Genomic DNA, 26533 nt, shown 5'->3' on the forward strand with positions numbered 1-26533 from the left:
AATTGATATTATGAATACCCTTAAAGAAATTGTTGATATTTCGGAAATATAATTTATAATTATATCAAAATTAATCATGATAAATTCAATAAAAAAATTTAAATATTGATATCGATTAAGATATATCAAATAAAAAATAAAAAATTGCATTTAATTTTATATCTATTTAATTATCTAATTTTTAAAATTATTTATACATTTTTTTTAGAATTTTTGTATTTAATAGATTTATTTAAAATAAATTAAAGATTTGTTAATTTAAATAAATAATTGGTGGATTAAATTTGTTAATTTAAGATTTGAGAAGGTTCATTCGCCTATTTAATCCTTCATTTCTGCTATCCTTCTTCTCACAATCTCCCACTCTCTCTATTTAGTTTTTTCTTCCTCTGCCACCGTCGCCATGTCTCTCCTCTCCGATCTCATCAATCTTAACCTCACGGACACCACCGAGAAGATCATTGCCGAATACGTATGGTGAGTATTCTATCTCTCAATCGCTTTATCTCTTTTTTTATTGTGATTATTGCCGGTTTTCTTTATTTTTGTTTTTCTTCTTGCAGGATCGGAGGATCGGGACTCGATTTGAGAAGCAAAGCTAGGGTACGCGCTGATTCTTGTTGCATTTTCCGACTTTGGATCAGATTCTGTTTTTGGCGATGATTATCGTGTTGGCCTCTGTTTTCTNTTTTTTTTTTTTTTTTTTTTTTTTTTTTTTTTTTTTTTTTTTTTTTTTTTTTTTTTTTTTGAAGTTTTTCTGGAGAGATTTTTTTTTTGACGTTTCAACTCGTTTGGAAAATTGTTGGTGGAGATCATTTTCTTCAGATTTCGAATGTTTCTCTCTCCGATCGTGCTTGGTTTCTGCCTGTTTCAAATCGTTTGAAAATAATCGGTGCAGATTTCAAATGTTTCTCTCGATTATTATCTTTCTTCGAATTTTTCCTTGAATCGATCATATTTTGAGAGTTCTTTTCGAGAGATTGTTCTTGCTGTATCAATTCGTTTGAGAAATTACAGCACACATCATTTCTTCAGTTTTCGAACGTTTCTCTATTTTTTTCCTTGGAATTTGAAATCAGCTGTACGTTTGGATAGTTTTCTGGTGACATTTTCTTTAGCATTTATTCGCGAAAGATTTCCAGTTCATTACGGATATTTTCTTCACATTTCGACGTTTGATTTGAGTTCGAAATAGGTCACTCTTTTTTAAAGCTTTTCCGTACAAATTTTGATGCACAATCGACTCGTTCGAAAATGTCCGTACAGATCATTTCTTCGGTTTCTGAATGGTTTTAAAAATTTATTTTAAAATTACTTTCAGACTCTTCCGGGACCCGTGACCGATCCGGCGAAACTCCCCAAGTGGAACTACGACGGTTCCAGTACGAATCAAGCCACCGGAGACAACAGTGAAGTCATCTTACAGTATGTACAACGCCCCACCTCATTATCATATACACGTGACCATCATGCAATTGTTCACTCCGTCAGGATCGTGATCAACGATCCTGATCGAGAGTATCCAAAATTATATTGGAATATTCCACTCGATTAGCGTAGTATCTTTTTCTTTTTGTTCTTATCTGAAATTTCCACATTTAACGGCGTCAGTTTTGTTTGACTGTTAACAGACCTCAGGCGGTTTTCAAGGATCCTTTCAGAAGAGGGAACGACATCTTGGTATAGTGATCGACCGCTTTTTCCCGCTCATTGTTGGTAAATTGTTAAATACTTTTTGGTATTTTAAAAGCGGGTTGAGGGGTAATTTCGTCTTTTCGTTATTAGGTGATGTGTGATGCCTATACGTCAGCTGGCGAGCCGATTCCCACCAACACGAGATTCAACGCCGCCAAGATTTTTAGCGAGCCGGACGTTGTTGCCGAGGAACCTTGGTAATGTGACATCTTAGTATTAGTATTATTAGTGCTAAGTAAAATCTTCCGTACCACGTTTACTTATATAAAAATGAGATTAAAAATACTAAAATTATTCTGATCACTCATTTTCTTAAATACATGTTGCACATTCTTTATATATATATATGTTCTATTTTGGAATGAGACCCATATTTAATATAAACTATCACAAATTAGTGAATGGTATTTTCCAAGTGAACATGGTAACAAAGATCCCATCACGATTTTCCAAAAACTTTAAGCAGAAGCTAAAATAATTCGTATCCCGTGACTACTTTTCTTAATTTTCTTTTCTTAAAGACATTCATGAATACCTCTCCATTCCCCGTGGGGTTGGAACTTGGAAAATGTCTTTTCTCGTGAGTGGGGTTGGTTGTTCATATATAGAATTGCCATTTGTCAAGAGGATGTGATAAATGTTGTATTGGACTATTCATTAAAGTTATGTCCACCGTCTGCTTTTGGCTGGAACTCCTCCCTGCCACTATAGAATTCGATGGTTTAATGATTGTAGTAGGTAGCAATCCGCAATTTTGCGTACAAAAAAACAATGGTCCATATGTCAGCAAAAGCTATATCTTAGGCGCTTCACCATGCGTGCTTTCGCACCCATCAACCTAATTTATCACATTTCAGCACGGAGAAATTTACTATACTATCATAGATAGGTCCTATTAATTTATTTCTACATTAAACTTCTTTGGTACTTTATAAAAGAAAAAAACAATTAGCATGAACGTAGGGTGTAGTAATACTCTTGCACATGATATTTTCCCATTGATCTGAGGTCTCTTGTCCGTTCCTTTTCTCATGATATTTTCTTTTTGCTATGTCTGATTCTAAATAGTATTTTTCAATGAATGTGATATGGGTCTAATTTATGATTTTCATCAATTCTGTAAAATTCATGTCTTGGATGTATTTTGATGGTGACAACACAGGTTCGGAATTGAGCAGGAATACACTCTCCTCCAAAAGGATACACGCTGGCCCCTTGGTTGGCCTGTCGGTGGCTTCCCAGGCCCACAGGTATCCTATATGCTGTTTGTTCATCGTCATCATAGAAAATAGTCTGGGTCTATATGATGATTGAAGTATTTGATTCTCAACTTTCTAAGAAAGTATTTATCTAATTAATCGGTGGTATGCAGGGTCCTTACTACTGTGGGACAGGAGCAGACAAGGCCTTCGGCCGAGACATCGTGGATGCTCACTATAAGGCCTGCCTTTATGCCGGAATCAACATTAGTGGAATCAATGGAGAAGTCATGCCCGGACAGGTGCGTTTCCAACATAAATCATATAACCCAACACATAATTCCCCAGTTTTTTTCTTTAAAATGATTCCCATGTTTTTTGTTTGTTCTTTATTGTGTGGACAGTGGGAATTCCAAGTCGGTCCTACCGTTGGTATTGCTTCTGGTGATCAGATATGGATCGCTCGATACATCCTCGAGGTATGATCTAACTTGAATATTAAAATACCAACTTGTTTTGTGACATCTCTTTTCTAATAACGATGGTTTATGGTGAAACAGAGGATCACAGAAATGGCAGGAGTCGTTCTCACCTTCGACCCAAAGCCAGTTCAGGTTTGTGTTAAATTCAATTAGTAGACAACTTCTTCTGTTTTGGCCCTGTCCCTGCGTGCTGCTTACACATCGAATCATTTGGGTTAATACATTGTTTGATTATTATCAACCAGGGTGACTGGAATGGCGCTGGTGCTCACGCCAACTACAGGTTTTGTTTTCTTCTGTCTTGTCGTTTGATCTGTCTGTAATAATTTGAGTTTGAGTATGCTTTGAGTTTGAGTATGCTTTGAGCATACTCAAAGTGGGCAATATCATAGCATTGTGGAGAGTACTTATATCTAATAAGTATATCATCTAAAAAAACCCTTGTTGTCTTGGTCGGCCTCAGCACCAAATCAATGAGAGACGACGGTGGTATTGAAGTGATCAAGAAGGCCATCGAAAAGCTGAGTTTGCGCCATAAAGAGCACATTGCTGCCTATGGAGAAGGCAACGAGCGGAGGTTGACAGGCCGCCACGAGACTGCTGATATCAACAACTTCTCTTGGGTATTATGTTGTCCAGCCCCTTTTTTAGTCATGGCACACTGTTGTGTTGTATTCATAAGCTCATAATAATGAAAAATCCCAGGGAGTTGCAAACAGAGGAGCCTCAGTCCGTGTTGGGCGAGACACTGAAAAGGCCGGCAAAGGCAAGTGTTATTCTGAAACACACCAATTTCCTTTCTCAAACGATCAAAAGGTCTTATAGTTTCTTTGTTTTTCAACAAATGTTAATGTACAGGCTACTTCGAGGATCGAAGGCCAGCTTCAAACATGGATCCTTACGTGGTGACTTCCATGATCGCCGAAACAACCATTCTGTGGAAGCCCTAAACAGACTGAATCGGACGACGGCGTTGTGGCTGCAGTTTGTCTCTCCGTTTGATGCCTTTTAATATCAGTTGATTGGTGGCTAAATATCTATTTGTTTTATGTGCATTGTGATTGTGTGTCCGGGTATTGCTTTTGAACTAGCAAACTCGAATATACCCTATTATCAAATAATTTATTTTCTTTTAAGGCTTCACTTTTTCAATCATTATTAAGATATATATATAATCATAAGTTTGAGAAATAAAAACTTAGGAATAATATAAAATGAAATGTGAATAATCCGTCTTCCCTTCTTTTGAAATAAGGAGCGCTTCTGATTCTGTCGGTACTTGAAACAATTTAGTCTTCTCCATAGTCAATCGAAATCTATCTGATTCTGGTTCTGTCGGTGTTTTTGTTTTTGTTTTTGTTATTTTTTTGTTTTGAAATTTCAATGAATTTATCTATTTCTTTTTATAAAATTAATTATTGTGTAAAATTAATTATTGTGGAAATATATGTTAAAAGAAAAACATTAATTAGTCTCTAATATAAATAACAAATAGATCTAGATTTTAATCTTTTGTTATAACTAATCAAATTAGGTTCATATTTGTGAAATAAATAATTATGTCTAACAATTTAAATCTCAAATTTTAATAATTATGTCTAATATAATTAACATGCAATTTGGATATAAATAAACACCTAATACAATTTAATAAATTTAATTAATTATTATATTCAATATTTACTTTGAGATGTGGGTTTATACATATATATTCTAAATAATTAATTAACAAAAAAAAAAGTTTCAATACACAATTTTTTTGCTTTTAAAAAATATTTTATTAAAATATATATAATAAAATGAATAAAATTTTGTAGGTGGGAGTAATATTTATAAACTTAAATCTAAAAAAAAAAAAATTTAACTTCCCAACCAATTTATTTTCCTGTATATATAAGACGACGTGTCGTATCGTTACAAGACGGATACGATCGACAGCGCATTACTCGGCCCACGACCCATTTCTCGCGTGGGTATTATTTTTCATTTGGGTCTCCAAAACTGAGAGTTGGGAGTCTCTGCCACTGCACCATAGATGAAACAATGAATTCAGCTGCTGAAGCTAGAAGACGAGTGTGCGATAGATTTGGTGATGGCCGGTTTTCTAAGAACAATGAGAAACGGAAGCTGTTTGGGGTGGTCGTTGCCGCACTTTTGGCGACGTTCGTTGTTCAATCTAATGCATCGGAGACAATTGGAGAATGGCAAATTCTTACCAGACAGAATTTTTCTTCTCAGATCAGACTTCATCCGCATATTCTTCTTCTTGTCACACTTCCCTGTGAGTTTTCTGTCATTCTGTGATTTTGTTTTTATGGCAGAAGTGATCAACAACGGGTACTTTTGAGCTAATTTGGACCGACTATTTAGTTTTCTTTTGTTTTCATTAGAAACCATTTCTACAGATGTAGTCTGAATTTAAACAATATGCAATGTTTAGGTGATTAGGTAGTATGGTGATTTTTATCGCATTTGGACCGATTTTTTTTTTTTTTTCCGCGTTTTTTACTACCGCGACGGAGAGGCGGGTTAAAATCTGCGCGTTCAACTAGAGCGATTGGTTGAAGTTCGGAGGCTTCATTGTATGATGTTAATGAATTTAAGTAGCAAGAAGAGAAGTCTTGGAGTAGTTTGGTATTCGATTTACACATCAACAGTGTAAATTTTGATTTATGGAAGCCAAAAAGTGTTCGAAGGAGAAAATTTTGATTTATGGAAACGAAGCACCACTGTTCTTTGAATCATTGAAAAACCTTGCTCCAAACTTTCCAAGAGATGTTATTGACCTTCATGAACATTACACAAAACATAGGCTGTGGACTTGATCTAGGGTGCGAGTTTCGCAGTGAGCAAGTTCAGACGAACACTGGCTAGGTTTCTTGGGATGGATTTTGTATTGTTTAGCAGATAATTGAACGTTCTCTTATGCGAGAAGGATCATGAGCTATTAACAATTTTGATTCTATTATCAGTCTTTCAAGTGAGGAGAACTATTTAAGAAGAAAGATGCGCCATACCCGTTTCATAACCTCATCCATAAAGTTCCTATTAAAGCTAGTCGTTAGTCCTTATTCTTGATATGCTGGTTGTAGGGCCTGGGGTGTATATGCTTGGAAATTGGTTATAGAAAAATAAAATTGTTTCTCTGAGAACTCCCTTGTAAATGATCCTGCTTCCACCTCTAACTTTGAGGGAATATACTGAGCTAAACAGTATTTTACAATTAGCTATCTGGAAGTGATGATATTTGGAGCTTCGACTCCAGTTGTTACGTGTAACTGTTTAATGTTGATGTGAAGTATTTTATTTCACAATCTTCCAACACAATATCCCATATTCGTAATGTTGAGAATACAACTAAAGACCCGCATTTGCTAGATGAAGGCAAGATCATGACTGTATAAGTAAGATACACTATCTCCGTGAGTATGAGGTCTTTTGAGTGGTTCCAAAAATAAAGCTATTTAGGCTTATGTCCAAAGTTGACAATATCTTACAATTGTGAAGTTATGTGGAGTTCTGGTGCCCCTTACGTAGGTGATGTATGAAAGTAAGTGAGGGAGTTAGTTAGGTGTTTAGTATCAGGGTAGGCAAGCGTGTTACAGAGAAATGGTAAAGGGAGATGCTGGCCAAAACGGATTGGGCCGAAGTCTCTCCTTTTGGAATAGGAATGTTCTACCGTCTAGCCAACTTAGCTTGGATTTTTTCCATAACAGGAACCCAATAGAAGCTTTTTCTTGGGAAAATCCCAGGGCACATCCAAATAGTTGAAGGGTAAACTGTTCAGCTATCCAACTTTCTTGCAAAATATTCTGCTGAATGATAGCCGTTCTCGAGAGATTTAAAGATAAATCTGAGAATTCAACGAGGATGTGAAGAACTTTGCCACCAATATCTCAAAGAAAACTCATCATTTGGATAAAAGATAATTGTGACATGCCCATATTGCGAATGAGAAATCTCTGCCCTTTAGTCTCCTCTCTCAAAATCTCTAAAGATGCCTCTGCCACAGCAAAAATGTAAGGAAAAGGGTCTCTGTCTAAGGCCACCTGAAGCAAAAAATATTCCTCTCTCTATCTCCTATGAAGGAAAATTGAAAAATTTAAATTTCCTAAATCTTAGGGATGTAGTTTCAGTGTTCCAAATATATATTTTTTGTTTTATTTGTTGATGCATGATCAATTATTCTGTTGGCAGGGTCTGGTGAATCACGAGCCCTAATGAAAGATATAGCCCATCTTATTGAAAATAGAAAAGAAAGGTATAGTTCATTAAAGCTGATGTTCATGTACAGAAACTCAGAGAAGATGTTAGTAAATGCAATTGGTGCTACGTCAGAGGAGACAAATGTTATTTTCTACCATCATTCTGTATCTTACAAGTATCAAGGGAGACTAACAGCCCAAAATATAGTATTCTCAATTTATCCATACATGTCACTATTGCCTGAAGAACTTCCCCTTACGCACTTGAATACCCCTGAGGAATTGAAGTCATTCCTTGATTCAACTGATAAGGCCTTGCTTCTCACGGAATTTTGTGGATGGACCACACAATTGCTGTCCAAGGGGATAAAGGGCAATGTTACAGGTCTGTGATTTTACTTCTGTACCTCTTGTCACCCTCAAATTCCCTATTTCATTTCCAAATGTACAAAGCATGATTTGTTTTATTATTTTCTGTTTCAAATGTGAATTGGTATGCAAAATTTGTAAAAAGAAAAAAGGTTCCTTTATATTTGCTTTGGTTGCATTCGGTAGCTACTCCTGGTGTTTCATCATTATGTTTTCTGTAATTTCTAGAATGAACATTTGCTCCACATTTTGTTGCAGATGATCTCGTTGGAACAACTAAGGAACATACTGATGGAATACAAACATTGAGAGGGAAGAGTAACGGCAAGGTGGCTAGCTATTTTTAATTACCATTATGCGATTGGTTTTAGATGATCACAAGAAAAAAAAATTATTCCAATAAATTTCTCACCTCTTTCTTCTCCCCTGCCTATACCCTCTACTTCCCAAAAAAACAGCATCGTAACAAAAATACAGACATGTGTGGTATTGAAAAAGTATATGGAGTTCCATGGTTTGGGGAGTTCAGTTCAGGAAACGATACTTCTGAGGCGAAGTGTACAAATGAATCTTTTCCATCATCTTGCAATCATGAAGAGTTCATGCGGTACAGCTCTTTCTTCACAAATTTATTGGCTGTTGTCAGAGAATTCTTCCTGCCGAGAGAGAAGCATGGTTTTGGTCTAATCTCCGATAGATCGATGCTTTCTTCTCTTGGCATTGACAATTCGGATTCGTGGTTTGCAACACTTCATTTTGCTGGATGTCCCAGATGTTCAAAAACTCTTAGTGCAGATGATGACCTTAAGGAAAATTTACAGATGAATAATTTCATTGTTTCAGAGGTAACTTAATTTGTCTTCAAACATAGTTTTTTTTTTTTTATTCATAACATATATGTTGTTCATTCCTCTACAACATGCTAATTTGCTTGCTGCTGAAAGGGAAGTGGAAGATAGCCTCTCAACCTGGCCAAGGTTGCTTTATGGTTGATTGGTTTCTCTATGATGTATATGTCAATGGACCACTGTGACACTTCTTTCATTTTAGATGATCATGTATATGTTGTAGAAATTACACCACTAAGCTCCTTGTTATTTTATATTTTATATTTTTATTTTTGTCTCTTGTTGCTCTTCATGCCTCAATGAATTTTATGATCTTTTTGATGCTCTTAATGCCCTTCTAATGGCTCAGGAAGTGCTTGAAAATACACTGTAGCTGCTTTTTAAAAGTAATTATTTTACAAGTGTTGTACACTACCAATATTTTTTCTTTGTGATTGTCTTAGAAAATTAATAAAAACCCTACTCCTTAAACAATATTCAAAGAAAGGGGTGAAAGAGAGAAAGAGCGAGAAAAGAGAGAAGACCTTAAACATAGCCAGCATTTTGAGGTGACTGATTCTTATTTGCGTGAGGATTCAACAATCGAGCTTATGTTTAGATAATGGAAAAAGGCCTAAGGTATCTGCCAGATTTAAAAGGAAAATAGAATTTAAATCTTGAAACAACAAATAATAGGACTTNTTTTTTTTTTTTTTTTTTTTTTTTTTTTTTTTTTTCTTCTATGATTACATAATTTGTTGGGTTTTTTGTTATCATGTAGCTTGAAGTAGATGGGATTGGTCAGCAGCCTTTTTTGCCAGTCAATAAGCCATCGATAATTCTATTCGTGGATAGATCATCCAACTCATCAGAGTCTAGAAGAGACAGTAAGGCAGCTCTTGGGGATTTCAGAGAATTAGCACAACAGTATTGCACATCTTATCCTGTCACTGAACAAGCTCCTAACAAGCTCCCGTCACTGAGAAGTGCCTTGGAACCTCCTAGACTAAAGTTGTCTCCAGCATCTCGGTCAATTAAATTGGAGGATAAGACGTCTTCTGTCATGATTGTGAATGAGGGTAAACTTGTCTCTTTGGATAAATTAGCTTCAGAACTACAAGAAAATTCATTGCAAGAGATCCTATCACTCCTTCAGAAAAAACAGGCTACGTTAAGCTCCCTTGCAAGGAATTTAGGTTTCCAGCTCTTATCTGATGATATTGACCTTAAATTAGCAAATCCATTGGCAGATGTGGCAGAAGTTCAACCTTTAGAAGTGTCACCAGAGACATCCCCGAAAGGCACTACTACACTTGGTGTTCAACTGGATGAAGATCAGTCAATTCATGGCAGGTGTATGTCTGCCAAAGAGCGTGGAGAAGCTTCAGATGTTTGTACCATGGAATCTTCTACTCAGCAAGATAATGAGAAGAGTGCTAGCATTCATACACATGAGCATCATGATTCTATACAGCCTGATGAAGCAGCTTCCGATCAGAAATTGGATGTTCCTCGAATCATTAAAGTTGAAGAAAAATCTTCTTTAACAATGGAAATATCGAGGGATGAGAACCTCTGCATCCAAGGTTTTGAAGGTTCATTTTTCTTCTCTGATGGTAACCACCGATTACTTAAAGCTTTGACAGATCAATCAAAGTTCCCTGCTTTGGTAATAGTTGATCCCCTTCTGCAGCAGCATCATGTCTTTCCATCAGAGAAAATACTGAGCTATTCTTCACAGGCTGATTTCTTAAGCAGTTTTCTCAATAGAAGCTTACATCCATTTCAACTGTCTGAATCCGTTAACAGAAGCCCTAGGGCAGCCATTATCCCACCATTTGTTAATTTGGATTTTCATGAGGTGAATTCTGTTCCTCGGGTTACAGCTCTTACTTTCTCCGAACTTGTTCTTGGCTCCATCGAATCTGAATCTTTAAATACTCTCGATCCACATGGCAAGGATGTGTTAGTTCTGTTCAGCAATAGTTGGTGTGGTTTTTGCCTGAGAAGTGAAGTAGTTGTTTCTGAAGTTTATCGAGCTATCCAGGGTTATGCTAACACGCTGACGAGTGGACGTGGAAAGGAAGATAACATGTTAAGTGGTGAGTACTTCATTGCTTGTCCTCAAAATTATCAGGACTTCTGATGGTGGTTCATTCTTATCTTCTTCGTCTTCTTCCTATTCTGTTTGAAAATGCCTCTGCATTTCCTTGTGGGAATCTTACAACTTGTCTTAACATGATAATATTATTTTGCTCATTGCTCTTCGGTGGGTTCCATGACGTACTAGCTACAAAGTTTTTCTATTTTGCAATCTTAGTATATTAATGTAAGAAGTTTGTTGTATATCGATTGACTTTTGGTACTGGAGGTAATATGCTTTTGAAAAAGTGGTAATAAGTGTTTTACATTTATCCGTTTGAATGCTTGAATCAATTTTAGAATGGTCCAACAATAATAGTGTTTTGTTCACATTACATTTTGCAGAAGCTCGGACAGATCTACTGTCAAAGCTCCCGCTTATCTACTTAATGGACTGCACACTGAACGATTGCAGTGCAATTCTAAAGTCATTTGATCAGGTGCGCTTTTCAGGACTGACATCTGTTTTCTTTCCCCTCCCTGTAGAAATTTGTTTTTAATTTTAATGTTTTTCTGCAATCAGTGTTTTCATTGATTATTTTATCAAATTATTGGTGAACCATTACACGGCATGGTATTCCCAACAATCATACGTACCATTTGCCAAGAAGGTTCTCACAACATCATAGGGATACCTTCCTTCCATTGATGTCCTTATAAACTAGTTTAAGTCAATATAGAAGTTTAACTTCTATATTGATTTGATATTTTGTATTTTGATTTAAAGTCATTGCTTAATTTTGTATTTTGGAAATTGGTCTCTGCCAGTGACTAATTTTGTATTTGCTTAGCGTTGTTCAATAGTTAACCTTTCGTAAACTTGGGCATGCAGAGAGAAGTCTATCCTGCGCTTTTGTTATTTCCAGCAGCAAGTAAGAAAGCTATATTGTATGAAGGTGATCTAGCAGTAAGCGAAATTATTGAATTTGTGGCAGAACAAGGAAGTAATTCCCAACATCTTATCAGTCAGAAGGGTAATGTCCAAACTAAGGCTTTTTATTATCCCTTATTGCTATTCTTACCACCCGAGTTCTGCTTTCAGTTTGCATCATAATGGTGTTGATTTCTGCATCCATGGGTTTGTTTGTTTGCCGAGATTATCTGTGTATGACTTGCTTGTATCCTGTTAGCCCACGATCTTTGTTAAATCTTCCACACTTGTCTTAGACATAGAAGACTAATTTCCTCTTGGATGAACAAGAACCGTAGGACATTTTGAATGCACCACGTCCGTGTCACATTGAATGTGGCCAGTTCTGTTGATTGAGAAATTTGTCTTGTTCAAGATTATCAATTGAAGTCGAGGGAATAATTTTTTACTCAAACTTTTACCGGAAAATGACATTATTTTGACTTTATGATGTTAGGGATGCCCTCAAGAGTAATTTTAAATGCAGAATTGAGCTTTCAAGAAACCAGACATTTTCCACATGTTGTCTATAATCTAATTGCTGGTTGTTCTTTGTTAAATAGGAATTCTATGGACAGTGACGGACAACAGAATTGAACGCGGCAAGTCATCTGAAGATGTAAGACCCACTCATCTTCAAGAAAAGGATGCTATTCCAAGCGAAAAGTACCACGAAGTCCTAGTGAGAGACAGGAAAGTGGAAAGTGCTACAAGATTCGGTCACTTAAATCTTCATATCACAAATGATGAGGAGGAATCATCACTTCATATAGGCATTGGATCCGTGTTAACCGCCACAGACAAGCTTGTTGGTTCACAACTTTTTGATAATGCTCAGATTCTGATTGTCAAGGCAGATCAAACCGTTGGTTTCCACGGTCTGATAATCAACAAGTATATCAGATGGGATTCTCTTCAAGACATGGCAGAAGGTTTAGAGATGTTAAACGAGGCACCATTGTCGCTCGGGGGGCCGCTCATTAAACGCAAAATGCCTCTCGTGGCCTTAACTCAAAATGTTCCTAAAGATCTGCAGCAGCAGCTTGAAATCCTACCAGGCATACACTTCCTGGATCAGGTAGCTACATTACATGAAATAGAAGAGATAAAGTCAGGAAATCACTCAGTTAATGGATATTGGTTTTTCTTGGGTTATTCAAGTTGGGGTTGGGATCAGTTGTATGATGAAATTGCTGAAGGGCTTTGGAGATTATCCAACGATGGCGCGAGTTACTTAAATTGGCCGGAAGTTCAACAACATTTTGGTGCATCATAAGAGCTTTTAGAGCTAACTAAACAGGTCAGTGCACACATCTGAGACCATTGGATAAGCCATGTTGATGGTGTCCAAATTTGGTGTGGCTGGATTTTTGTAAAATTGCTTTTGTTTTTGTAGGTATGGTATCTCTCCCTTCACATTCCTCAAGTTAAGGCCTTTTTATTTTCCCCTTTACACACACACACACATTATGAAAATCTTAATCAAGCTTTTAAATTTTTAAATAGGTATATTTTTATTAGAAACTTAAAGTTTATTAACCAATGAATGTTTATAGATGTAGGTTAACCTAACTTCTGTAATTTATGTTTTTCGAGTTCGTGCATACGTTGAACGTACTTTGAAAAAACATTTTGCTATAGTCTTTAATAACTATTTAGAAGTGTACTCAAATTGATAGTAAACATAGCTTGGCATATTATACATTTTAATTATTTGAAGAAAAATGTTTTAATAAATGGAGTGCAAGTTCCTTGCCTATTTTTTAAAAAACATTTTATTAAAATATTTATATATAGAATAAAATAAATAAAAATTTGTAGGCGGGAATAATATTTATAAACTAAATCTAAAAATTAAAATTGAAAATTTTAACTTTCCAACCAATCACAGACCTTTTTCTTTACACGAGACGGCTTGTCGTATTGCTACAAGATAGATATGATACACTAAACGAATGATCTGTTCATAAACTCCCTCAATTTTGATGGTGAGAGTGAAGGCGATCTGTTCATAAATCCCCTCGATTTTGATGGAGAGAGTGAAGGGATTTGGCATACGAGAGTTTCGACCTATTTAGGATTTTTTTATTCTCTTGTTTTTTCATTATTTCCTGAATTTAGATGAATTACAACCAATATAATGGACAAATATGTACAATCAATCATTTATTGGACTATAAATGGTTGGACTCATACGTATAATTAACAAACAATAACAAAGTTTTAGAGATAATGACACTTAAGTGAACTTAAATTGCAATAATGATGGTTTAAAACTCATTTAAGAGACATCAATTTGTAGTCTTCACAAATAAGACAATATTTACTAATAGTAAGCTTAGACTCTTACAAATGGTATTAGAGCTTCAACTAGGACACTGGACCTCGAAGGGACAGAAGCCAAGCGGTTTGCCAACGAGGACGTTGGGCTTCAAAGGAGGTGGATTGTGAGATTCACATCCGTGGGAGAGTAAAACAAAACATTACTTATAAGGGTATGAAAATCTTTCCCTAACATACGTGTTTCAAAACCTCGAGGGAAAACTCAGAAAGGAAATCTTAAAAAATACTATCTACTAGCGGTGGGCTTGAACTACTATATAATTCATTTTCTAAAATATTCATCAAGATCAAATTTTTTTTTTTTTTTTTATAGATATTTCGATCAATCGGCTCATCAACATCTCATCTAATTCATATAACACAGCATCAAAGAGAAACTCTGTTGATAATCCATCAAGTTCATCAATTCAAACTACAACATTTTCAAATTAACCACTAGGAGAGCTAAGGGCAGGTCAGACAAGCACTCAGATCTGGAACGACAAGAACATCATTTGCTTGAAAAAGAAAGAAAAAAAAGAGAATTAAGTAAGAAAACGCACCAAATATTTGAAGCAGGAACTTAATTTAATTGGGCTGTTCCAGTTCAGCATAAGTAGTTTCAAGATGAGCTTGTTCAGCTTCCTTCACTTCCTTCTCAGTTTTCCGGCCTTTCTTGGTCTTGTAGTAAACTGTCATAAAGGTTCCAACAGCTCCATATTTCTTCCGGCATTGCTCATATAGTTCAGCATCAAACATCCTCCAGAAATCTTTCTCATTCAGTTCTGACACTGCATATAGAGCCTGGAATCCATGGTTTTCTAGAAGCCATTTTTCCATTCTACGAACAGCCTCGGCACCGTCGAAAACCTCGCCCCTCAGGACAGGGCCTGGTGCATAGTAGAGTCCAACATCTGTGTACATTTGAGCATAATGTGTGTCGCCTTGCCGACGATGTAACTCGAATCCTGGTTCAGGATATATCATGGTTTTGACTGGAAGCTTGAAGAGTCTGTGTGGGCAGAGCCAAATAGGGTAAACCTGTGCAAGAAGACACAACAAACAAATGTTGTTAATCAAATAAACTGCATACTGCAGCCGAAATCCACCTCTGATAGGACTCATCAGCTGTTTGCCGATAACCATCTCTATCAAATACTTGAGTTTGTTAGTTAAAATAAAACTTGGCTGGTTAAGCTTTAGTCTCAAAAGTTTCAGAGTTGTGTTTAATAAGGTGGAAGCAGTACCTCCAACTCACGATGAGCCCAGTCCAAAGCATCCGGAACCTTGTAAAGAGGAACAAGCATGTCTTGAATAACATGCATTTCATGGTAATAGTTTCTGATAGCTTCACCTTGAGTAGCTTTGAGTAGAGAAACTTTGGGAGGCATCATCCATCCCAATAAAAATCTGAACCACCATTGATCTGCAAGGGGAAGGATAAGCTTTCCCTCCCAATACAAAGACCTGGTGTGCCTATGATAGTAATCCCTTGTAGGGATATACTCCACAAACTCGCCTTTCTTGAGTGCGGTAGCTGCATGCTGATAGAACCATGGTTTGAACCACCATCCAATCTGATTTATCACATTTCCCTTTTTCTTCGCCTCTTCTTTGGAGGCATATCTACCTGTCATGACCACAGCTTCAGAAGGGGTATAAATCATAGTTTCCACAAAGTCGGGAACCTTTTCTGGGTTATCTTGATCTCCATCTCTAGGTGCAAGAGAATCCATATAAGCTTGTCCTATCTCCCTCAATGTCCCTATAAAAGGTTTATATGTGACTTTCATATACTCTTTAATGGGTATGAGCTTAATCTCAGCAGCAACAAGAAGACCAATTGTTCCTTGGGACCACGGGATTGCATAGAAAAGATCTGAGTACTCATTGTCTTTAGTGGCTCTAACAACCTGGCCATCTGCTAGAACAATCTCATAAGCCACAACAGTGTCCGAGAACAAGCCATAGAGATGGGAGCTTCCTTCAATTCCATAGCCGTTGATGAGTCCTCCAACAGTAAGATCGTCAAGTTCAGCAACTACAGCAAGGGAAAGATTGAGTGGAACAGTGGCCCTGCTGATTTGCCCCATGTTCACAAGGGGTTCAACTTTGGCAATCATTCTTTCTTTGTCAATATCCAAAATATTTCGAAAAGCCGATAAATCAACCTCAAAGTGACGTGCTCGTTTGTAGTCAACATTTCGCATTCCAACAGCAATCCAAGGCTTGCGGGCTGTGCAAACAAGGCCATCCTTTGTTGGGTTCCTCTGTTTAAGGCGCTTTACAACTTTCTTGACATTTTCATCGTGTTCCTTTTGGCGTTTCTCGTAGGATTTCCAGGCAGATTTGACGTCCCCAAGATATGTGAAGAAGTATAGGCTGAATGATATAGGAAGGACAACAAAAATAACTAAAATCCATCTGAATTGCACAAAGTAGTCCACCCACACCTTCTTCCTCTTTGGGCGCAGAGGAACCTCTAAATCTGACATTGTGTTAAAAGATTATGCCTTCGCTGCAGCAACCATGAAGAGAAATGGTCAAAGTGATTGCAAAAAACTCACACAATTTTAATCAAGAGTGAAGTACCATCAAAGAAAGGCCTCCACAGAAAGATTGTACACCACTATCGAACATCCATTCTTGTTTTTGCCCTAACAGAAAGGAACTGATAAATTAAGGAGTCAACTAAATTCCTCGAGAAATTGTAGCTGCCTTGGATAAAAGAAAAACAATATAAAATGAGATAAAAGTGGATCCTCGCTCATTTTTCAGTAACAAAACAGAGGAAAAACAGAGATATCAGCACAGAGATCCCTCCCTTGCTAACGCGAAAACGAAAGAATAAAATTACATTGAAATAAACTCATTTTTCTCAACATTCATCAAACAACAGTAAGAGTTACTGGCGATGATTGAAAGTGAAACAAAGTAAGTAAGAAATCAAACCGGAAATGCGTAGAAAGGCCGAGCAAAAAAGTTGCGAGTGGAAGCTTAAGCATGAAAATTAAAGTAATAACCAGTCAGAAGCAAAATAACACCGATTAAAACGAACCTACGGAATCACTATCCTCAATTATTCTTCCACTGAAGAAGAAAAGAAACAAACAAGTGGTGGAAGAAATCCAAAGCAGATCGATGCTTCAACAGTAAAAGAATTCACGTACTTAATGTATGAAAGTTTCTCTTTCCCTCTACAGTGAAAAAAAAAAAAAAAAAGTCTAACCGCATCGCTTATTTCAAAGTAATTGCGCCGTTCATTTTCAGGAAAAGAATAACCAGAAGGTACGAGATCGAAATGATGACTCTTAGAAGTTATAACCATACTTTTTGAAGAGAGAGAGAGAGAGAAAGAGAGAATACGAAGCTTTTAGAAAAGCAAGAACAAATGCAGCAAGAACAGAAACCGTAAAACAGAACCAGAAAATGTTCGGATTACAGAGGAGCATGAGTCTCACGGTTAGAGTTAGAACACTACCTGAAGCTCTGAAAATGCGACGGCGATGGTGACGGCGACGGCGGATGAGTGAACTATAAGGCCGGACGTCCAATTGGCGCGCTCTTCATTTCTCTCTCCTCCGGCCCCGGTTGAATTATGAATGACTGCATCTGTTCTTCATTAATATCGTCTCGCAAAGTTCTCTCTCTGTGAAATTAAAAATATTAATAATAAAAAAAAATGGAAAAGCGAAAATTTTAACAGTCTGTTGTAGGCCCACCGGTTGGAGAACTTTGATCATTTATTTAAATTTAAATTTTTAATTAAGATAATTAATATGTAAGTTATTTATATATTTATTTACGAGCATTAAAAAAATTACATTTTAAATAATTCAAAAATTATTTACAGCGATTAGAGAATAATTAATTAAAAATAATTATTGAATTAAACTTAAGTCATAAATGGAGCTCTATTTTCCTATAGTTTTTTTTTTCATTTTAATTTATTATTATTATTATTGGTCACATTGTCTACCTTTAAAATGATATTATCTATCAATCTAAATATAATTCAACTAATTTATATATTAATAAAAAAAATTAATATCGGAATTCTTAATTTTTTTTTAATTCAAAAAGGAAAAAAAACTATATATTAAAAAAATGCTTTGAAGATTGTATACAAATATTTGAAAATATCATGATTAGGGTGGGGTTGCTAACCTTTCTTTATTGTCTATCTTTTTGAAAATGTATTGCTAATATGTTTTTAATGAAAAAATAAATAAACTCACGTTAAAATTGGTAAAGATTCTATCTCGTTTGAAAAAAATGCAGTATGTCGAGAATATTTTGTAAAAAGGGAGATTTAAAGTTATAAACTTATAACCTCGAAATATATGTTGTCTAACTATGCTTGGGTCCGTAGAAAAAAAATCAACTTATAATTATAAGTAGTAAAAAGATAAGATTAAAAAGAGATCGTAAATATAAATTGAAATACATTTTTTATTAGGATCTAATATAAGAATATAAATTGAAATATTGAAAGAAACATACGAGAGAAGAAGATTGGATTAAAAACATAGATGTGGATTTCAATTTTACGTAATTATCAAATATTTATGTAAATAAAGTTAGATTTATAATTAAGTTACTTCTTCTACTTACCACCCAAGTTAATATTATTAGTAGTAGTATATATATTCATTTTGGGATCGATAGTTGATTTTTTGATATTTAACGAGTGTCTATAAATGATAACGAAGATATCTGTTGATACATTAAACTCTCTGGCTAGAGTATATTGTTAAAAATGAGAAATATAAATAAAATTGAGAATGTGTGTATTCTCATTAATATTGATAGGATATAAGCTACCAACTAATACCTAACAACAAGGAAAATATAAACTAATTAAATATTAGAATAAAATAAAATATACGGTAAATCAAATCATAAACGAAAGAATTTTAAGATATAATATCTAAGATATATTCAATAAATAATATATCTCAACCTATATGGATAGTTATTTTGATTATTGTCATATGCAAAATTGTCAAGAACACGACTCTTTATAATGATATGATATTGTTTACTTAGAACATAAACTTTGGTGATTTTATTTTGGTTTTCCCAAAATGTCTCCTACTAATGGAGATAATATTCCTTACTTGTAAATCTATAATCTTCCTATCAATAATATCAAAAAAAACATGAACCATATAGTTGGAGATCGACAACGGGATGAATATATGTATAAAAAAAAAATATCAAAATGAATGATGAAAAAATGGAATGAATATTGGATAAGATAGTATCATAAAAGGAAACAAATTTGGAAGTACGAAGGAAAAAAAAGGGAAATTTAAATTGAGAAAGAAATGAGTGAGAGAGATGGTTTTGAGACAGTAGGGAGGGAGGCAGGTGCCATCATACAACTCACTGATGTTACCTATCGACACAGAAGATATGATGCAGATACTCTTCTGCTCCTACTAATACAACAAAATAAATAAAGAATAACAAAAAAACAAAGCCTATTTTATTTATTTATTTTCATTTTCCCCACCTTGTCAATTTTAAACCTTTATTTTTAATTCAATCCAACTAACTTCTAAATTTGAGTAATAAAACCAGTACCAAAATATAGCCAGAATATTGGTGATGAGACATTTTCCCAGCATTCAATTCTCCTCTCATTTTAAAATGGAGAATACAAGAACTTAAAATAATTTTAGAGAAAATACTAAATTTATTATTTAGAAAGTAAAAAAAAAAAAAAAAAAATAATAAGAGAAAAAGATTGTAATAAGATATAGATTGAGACCTTACCTCAATTGCATTGAGAAAGATGCCAACAAGGACGCTAAATTATAAGATCACATATGAATTGGAGTAGAAAACGAATCATTCTCTGCAAGATGTGAAAACTTCTTCACATAAGATATGCATTTTAAAAACTTTTGAGAGAAAATCTGAAAGGAAAAGCCTAAAGAGGATAATATCCCCTATTGACGTGGACTCAAACGGGTACGTATATCTTTAACCAATTGACATATACATCAACCCAGATATAAAACTTCATGGTATCTAATGTGTTCTCAATAATTGAAAGCTGAATTTTGCTGCTTTTTTCAAAAACCACTAAAGTTAACCAATCTCATGACAGGAAGTAGCAACGCTTCACATTGAAAGATAACAGTTAATTAGCTAAAAGTTAGTATATTAAATTTAGACCCTCTTTGGACGTATTTTATGTCATTACCAAAGCTAAAGTTACTTTTAACTCAAAAACATCCTATTTATGAACACAAAAAAGTGCATAAATTTGTTAGAACATGTTAATTAATAAAAGAAATTACTTCATAAAAGTTACTGACATTGAACTCTTTACACACGAAAATGCTATTGAGTTCTTCACAGACAACACACTCAAAATTGGTTTCTCACAACGTATTTTAAGAGAAGATTTTGACTTATTTCAAGATAACTTATTAGGCATTCCAAACATGGTAATTTAAAGTGGCAGTTGCACTAGTTTTTACCAGACTGACTCATAAACACTTTAGCTAGCTAGCTAGTGTAGAACCTCGCATCAAAATTTATTATAATATCTAACTGGCCGCTAAATATTATAATTATTTAAAAACTTTTTGAATTTTGAATTCACTAGCCGCTAAATATTTTGAATTATTAGATTATTAGATATTGATCTATTCAAACTTTTTTTTGTATCTTGTTAATTTAATTTTCTACCTAATAGGTTTAAAAAACTAAAAGTCAAAGACCCATTAAACAAGAACTCTAGTCACTTTAAAAAATTCAATAACCTAGTGAATAAAATTCTGAAAGTTAAGAATTTAAAAATAAAAATAAAAAATAAAAAAAGCTTGTAATTTAAGTTTCTTTAAAAGGAGGGGTCCAAACTGAAAAAGAAAAAGAAGGGACGTGCAGTGTGTCAGAGGGAAAAAAGTGTTTGGGTGTTCGCCTTCTAGCCCGTGAGCTAAAAAAACTGGGGTTAAATTATTAAAATTTATACCAACTTAGTTTCAATTATGTTGAAACTTTTTTAAAAAATTATTTGAAGTTTTAAATTTAAAGTTGTACTATTCATAAGCGAAAAAGTTTATATATGGTTGGGTGGAAAAAAAAAAAATAAAGACCCTTCTTCAATTCCTAAACAAACACAAAAAATTGTGCATGAAAAAAAGGTTCAAGCTTCAAGAATTGAAATTAATAATTTAACCAGAAACTAAATAATGGAATAGAAAAGGTAAGAACTTTACCTTTTTTCCTTTGGGAGAAAATGGGCCATCGTGCACGTGGGTTTGTTTGTGAGGAGGCCAAGGCTAAGGCTAAGAAGCACACAAATGAGAGGCAAACAAATGAAAAAATAAAAGCATTGTGTACACATCATATATCACATAAAATCATAGCTATCGTAATAATTTGCACGCTCACGTCACGTGTCAGCACATGGACCCAAAAGAGAGAGAGATGTACCGTCCGTCTACAGAGTTGGCGCTTCACTGCCAGGACCAGGCCGGGCATTTAACAGAGAGCTTGCAGAGCTTTGACTACAATACTCATGTTTGACCTGAACTCTGCTTCCATGTTGAACGCACAATGTAGCAACGGCTGCAAACTGCAATGGAATCACAAATATTGGCAAGATTTCGTTACATATTACATTCCGCCAAAACATTTAGATGTTGCACATTCGCTAATTAAGGGGTTTATCGTGAATTTATAATAACATCACAATCACAATTGTCAGTGTTTGCTGGTAAACTGAAAACTACCTTCATTTTTTGGAAAAATCATTCAATAAAACCAGCACAATGTATTTATCTCTAATTAGAGTCGGATGTGGATTCAAAAATCTGAATGTTCTCTAATACAATCTGGGTGATGTGGGGTCCTGTTGTATTTCATATCGGTTGGTGTAGCTTTCAGTTTTTCCTATTTCTCTTTTCAAATTCAACCATGTTGGTGAAGGGTTAAACTTTGGAAGGCGAGAAATGTTGGTTGGAGAAATGTTGGTTTAATACAGTTTCTTTCTAAAAGTAAAGGAATCTCACGCACAGACAGGCAATCAGGAGAGAGAGAGAGAGAGAGTGAAAGGAGATAATATCACCAAACATAAACAAGAAAAGAACAGTATGGGTACCTTTGCAACTGACTTGGGAGGGTACTCGTCTCCTAGTTTTGTGCATCAACACACTGCTTAACTTTATCATCGCTTGGGAGTGGCCTGAAAACGTTTCAAAACTCCCAAGTCTCAAGCTCAGAAGGTGGATAAAAGGAGGAAGAGAAGAGTATAGGCACAAAAACGTACCAATGTCACGAGATTTGGCTGTCCTCGGGGCAGTGTATGATCAACTGGCTTTCTTCCTGTCAAAAGTTGAAGCAGGACAACACCAAAGCTGTACACCTCACTCTTGACATTCAATGGTCCAGTCATTGCATCTCTGTAATTTTCAAAATGGGCACCACCCACAACATTTAGCTTATTGGTAATGGTATATTATAATTATATAGTGATGATTTACATTGAAACTTTCAAGAATTATAGAGAAGGAATTGAGGAACCTGCAACTTCCGATTATATCAATAATAATATACAAGCGTTCAAAATCTTCAATAGTCTTATTTTTCTTAAAGATCATCTATACTTGCTATGAAGTCTGTTAATTGTGTTGAAGCTATAAAAGTGATTTCAGAAGTCGTCGGGTAGCCAAGATGGCAGTTCTTAAATATTAATTAAAAGAAAATACTGCAACCAGTAGCTAGAGCTAGTTGATAGAACCTTTTGTTCCTGGTTATTTCACCATCCTTATCAAGGTACGGATTTTTTTTTTTTTTTTTTGAAGTTTGTACCTAGTCCATGGGTTTACATTAAGATTTTTATTTTATAAAAAATGATTTGATGCTATTGAATCCCACATAATTATTATAAGTTGGTGTCGTGGAAATTAACTAATAGTAGTGACTGGTAGTATAGGAAATTTTCCCATTAAGGTCTGTAAGTATTCTTCTTTGGTGCATCAATGAACCAATGGTGATTTTTACAGTGGCCGCGTGCACCATGATCAATAAACTGGCCGAACCACTGGGTTCTTGTTTTCTATTTCCCTTTTTCTCTTAGTTGTTAGCTGTACCCCTTATGCGCATTCTATTAGGATCACACAACAAAACACACTCTATAGGAACACAAAGAACATGATAGCTATTAGGATCACACAACAAAACACACTCTATAAGAACACAAAGAACATGATAGAGAAAATGCAAGGAGAACTCTGGCTCAAGGTTGTGTATCTATGACTACAGTAAGAGAGCATACAGACAATATAGAAAAAGAAAGTACATTTTCAAATTTCTGCCGACCAGGATATATATATGGTTTAGCCTACTATATTTAGCTTTACCCTATACAACCATCTCCTATATATAACTATTTATCTTACTACCATATATAACAATCTCCTATCTATAACTATTTACCTTACCCTTCATTCTCTATAGCTATTTAATAATTTATCATTTACCCAATATAGTTTTATAACCATCTCCTATATATAACTATTTACCATACCCTTCACTCTCTATAGCTATTTAATAATTTATCATTTACCCAATATAGTTTTACTATGTATAACTGTTCACTCGCTATAAATAAGCAGCCTCCATAACCTAACATATTCGACTGGAAAATGATCACAGCGAAGCCATTTAAGGAGCTGATCAAGCTAGTGCTTGAAAGGGCTAAAATAATCTAAAATTGGGAAAACATCTAAGCAGTAAATTTCTTTAATGTCAATATATTAGCGTCAAGCATGAACTAAATGCAGAATAGTGAAAATCAGCCTGGCGTATAAGAAATTTTTTAATCAACTTACTCGGGAGTATGATAACCAAAGGTTCCAAGAGCACGGGAGGAACGAAGCCATGCAGCCATATCAGGGCATCAAATGTTAGTACGTTGCTGGATTTTATGTCACGGTGGATGATACGAGGATAGGCCTTTTCATGCAAATACTCCAACCCCCTTGCAGCACCTACAGCAATTTTTACTTTCTGTGCCCAGGAAAGAACAGGGCCGGGTTGTGCTCCTTTGACTCCTTTCCTCCCTGCATTAGACAAGTGTCGTGATATTTTCAATCAGCCTTTGGAACCATTAATCAAATAAACTAAAGAGAATGTGCAACCTCAAATTGCTCTCCATCAAATTGCATGGGCAAGCACTTCATCTTGCCCTGCAAAACAGCTATTTCTTTTTCAGGAAAATTGAAAGAAAAGAATAAATGGAGATCATGCATCCAACAACGCAATCGATAATGACACTCTAAGATTAATCGCATGTACCATGTAAAATGTCATGAAGAGATCCATTTGAAGCATACTCATATTCGAGAATTCGAGAAGTGTCATGAACACAGTACCCAATCAAGTTTAGAAAACTATTGTGCTTTAGGCTTGAAACCATGGAATTCTATTAGTTTGAACAACGAATCAATATGCATAGTGACAGCTATTTTTAAATAGCATACTACAACTTGAATTAGTGTAGTCAAAAGAACCTGGGATAAGAATTCATCATCAGCTTATTTGCTGTCATCCAACTTTTTGATCGCCACAGTCAACCCACTACCCCATAGTATACTCTGCCGTAGGAACCCTCTCCAACCAAACAGTCTGTATAAAAAATTGTCGTGACCTTCCTTAGTTCCTCAAGTGATATGCAGGGACTTCCATGGGCCGTATTTTCACTATTGGAGGAGTTTTAGGTGCAGTTTTTCGTTTGTGATAGCTTTCATCAGTTCCTACATGACAGAGATTTACTTCTTTTACTATTTGATAAATTNTTACTCGAAGAGGGCTGCTCAACTCCAAAATCTACTAAACTAAGGACGTACGGACCGATCATGGCATTTCACACTGATCGGAAAACAAAGAGCTTTTGAGGACAACAAGCAGTGATTGATGACTCCACTACGAATTCCTTCCAACGAGCTAAAGGTCATACTGAGTTCCTTCTCTTTTCCCCTTATTCGTTGGAATCGGGCTCAAATTCTGGGCCCTCTGATTGCACTTAAGAGACGAAAAGAACAGAGACATAAGAGGATTTTAAATTTTATACAGAGCACACAAGCAAGTGCAAAAAGAATAAACACATATCACACTGCTATTATGTAACAGTCCAAGAAAAAAAAGAGCCAATGTTGTTAGTGTTAGACGAACACATCTCTCCACAATGGTATGATATTGTCCACTTTGAGCATAAGCTGGGCTTCCCCAAAGGAGTCCTTTGTTCGACATTTGAGGATTTACCAATCTATTGGCACGACTAAGTTTAGGGCATGACTTTGATACCATGTTAGACGAACACGACTCTCCACAATGGTATGATATTGTCCACTTTGAGCATAAGTTCTCATGGCTTTGCTTTGGGCTTCCCCAAAAGACCTCATACCAATGGAGATAGTATTCTTTGATTATAAACCCATGATCATTCCCTAAATGAGCCGATGTGGGACTTTTATCATCCAACCGTTCGAACAGGTGATCAACAACCATACAAACGAAAGGCATTACCGAGTGTCACAATGTCAGAGTGTAGGCAAGAAGTTAAAACCAGAAATGTGTCCAACTTCACATGAAGAACTCAAACAAACACTAGGAAACCGGAAATTAAACAAATACGAATTCTGAAAAATTAACCAACGTTCCCGAACATCATACTAAAGATATAAGGATTCGCAAGAATACTCATTAGCATTCGCTTCGGATTGAAAAGCTGTCCTTGAAACAAGCAAGTTAAACAAACCAATAATAAATAAAATGATACAGTAAAAGCCTCACGTACAAGCAGTCCATCAAAAAATCCGTTACCAAGATTAATAGAACAAGCATCGAAAAGAAAGCGAGAGATCACTTTCATCGACCATAGTTCATAAACTACAACTCACAAACAGAAATTCGAGCTTAATTCTCCGGACGCAATAAAGCAATACACTCAACATCATTCATGTTCTTCAACATTCAAAGACAAATATCAGCAATTCAACAGGAAGCTAAAAATTACAAGAAGAGGATGCACACCGTAGATCAGATATATAGTTCAACTGAAACAAGTCCTCAATGCTTCAATTGGAGGAAACTATTGGTCCAGCGGATGCTAAGAAATATACATACAGACATATATATATATATAAGCAAAAACCTCAAAGCAGGCGACTGCTTCGTAGAACGGAGTCGTGGAGCTTTCTTTAACTTGACCTCGTTCAACTTCGCCGATCGTCTCCTCCTTCCGATCAACTTTCCGGCGACCTCAGCCTCCAACTTCGGCTTCCATTTGTAGTAAGCATTCACACAGAACCACCACGCTTCATCTTCATCCATTTATTCGCGACAGTAACTGCAGTTGAAA

At 35.4% G+C, this 26533-nt stretch overlaps 3 protein-coding genes and 1 pseudogene across 14 annotated transcripts; 2 read left to right on the forward strand and 2 right to left on the reverse strand.

Moving 5' to 3' along the window:
• The first annotated feature begins 320 nt into the window (after positions 1-320).
• On the forward strand, positions 321-4519 carry LOC111806864 (glutamine synthetase nodule isozyme-like). Its single transcript, XM_023692369.1, has 13 exons — positions 321-477; positions 564-603; positions 1322-1425; positions 1632-1680; positions 1786-1892; positions 2858-2945; positions 3068-3196; positions 3299-3373; positions 3455-3508; positions 3622-3659; positions 3840-3999; positions 4082-4142; positions 4235-4519. Exons 1-13 carry the CDS (start codon positions 404-406, stop codon positions 4324-4326), a joined length of 1071 nt encoding a protein of 356 aa, XP_023548137.1. The 5' UTR covers positions 321-403; the 3' UTR covers positions 4327-4519.
• An 858-nt stretch (positions 4520-5377) lies between these two features.
• On the forward strand, positions 5378-13332 carry LOC111807261. The gene is made up of 8 exons (XM_023692903.1): positions 5378-5657; positions 7574-7966; positions 8209-8279; positions 8409-8795; positions 9559-10879; positions 11265-11359; positions 11752-11893; positions 12393-13332. The coding sequence occupies exons 1-8, from the start codon at positions 5420-5422 to the stop codon at positions 13103-13105; spliced, it is 3360 nt and encodes a 1119-aa protein (XP_023548671.1). The 5' UTR covers positions 5378-5419; the 3' UTR covers positions 13106-13332.
• A 1171-nt stretch (positions 13333-14503) lies between these two features.
• Positions 14504-17767, reverse strand: LOC111806795 (delta(24)-sterol reductase). Of its 12 annotated transcripts, none has more exons than XM_023692259.1 (4): positions 17633-17767; positions 16744-16808; positions 15399-16669; positions 14504-15192 (listed from the first exon to the last, which is right to left on the reverse strand). In XM_023692259.1, exons 3-4 carry the CDS (start codon positions 16644-16646, stop codon positions 14740-14742), a joined length of 1701 nt encoding a protein of 566 aa, XP_023548027.1. In that variant the 5' UTR covers positions 16647-16669; positions 16744-16808; positions 17633-17767; the 3' UTR covers positions 14504-14739. The 12 variants fall into 12 exon arrangements, with proteins under 12 accessions (XP_023548027.1, XP_023548031.1, XP_023548030.1 ...); XM_023692263.1 differs by having other exon boundaries at positions 15399-16664; positions 17633-17760; XM_023692262.1 differs by lacking the exon at positions 17633-17767 and adding an exon at positions 17210-17294.
• Positions 17768-21394: 3627 nt separating this feature from the next.
• On the reverse strand, positions 21395-26505 carry LOC111807753 (annotated as a pseudogene).
• Positions 26506-26533: the final 28 nt, after the last annotated feature.

Source organism: Cucurbita pepo, chromosome LG12 (assembly GCF_002806865.2).
Source record: "Cucurbita pepo subsp. pepo cultivar mu-cu-16 chromosome LG12, ASM280686v2, whole genome shotgun sequence".
In the NCBI taxonomy this organism is placed as follows: domain Eukaryota; kingdom Viridiplantae; phylum Streptophyta; class Magnoliopsida; order Cucurbitales; family Cucurbitaceae; genus Cucurbita; species Cucurbita pepo.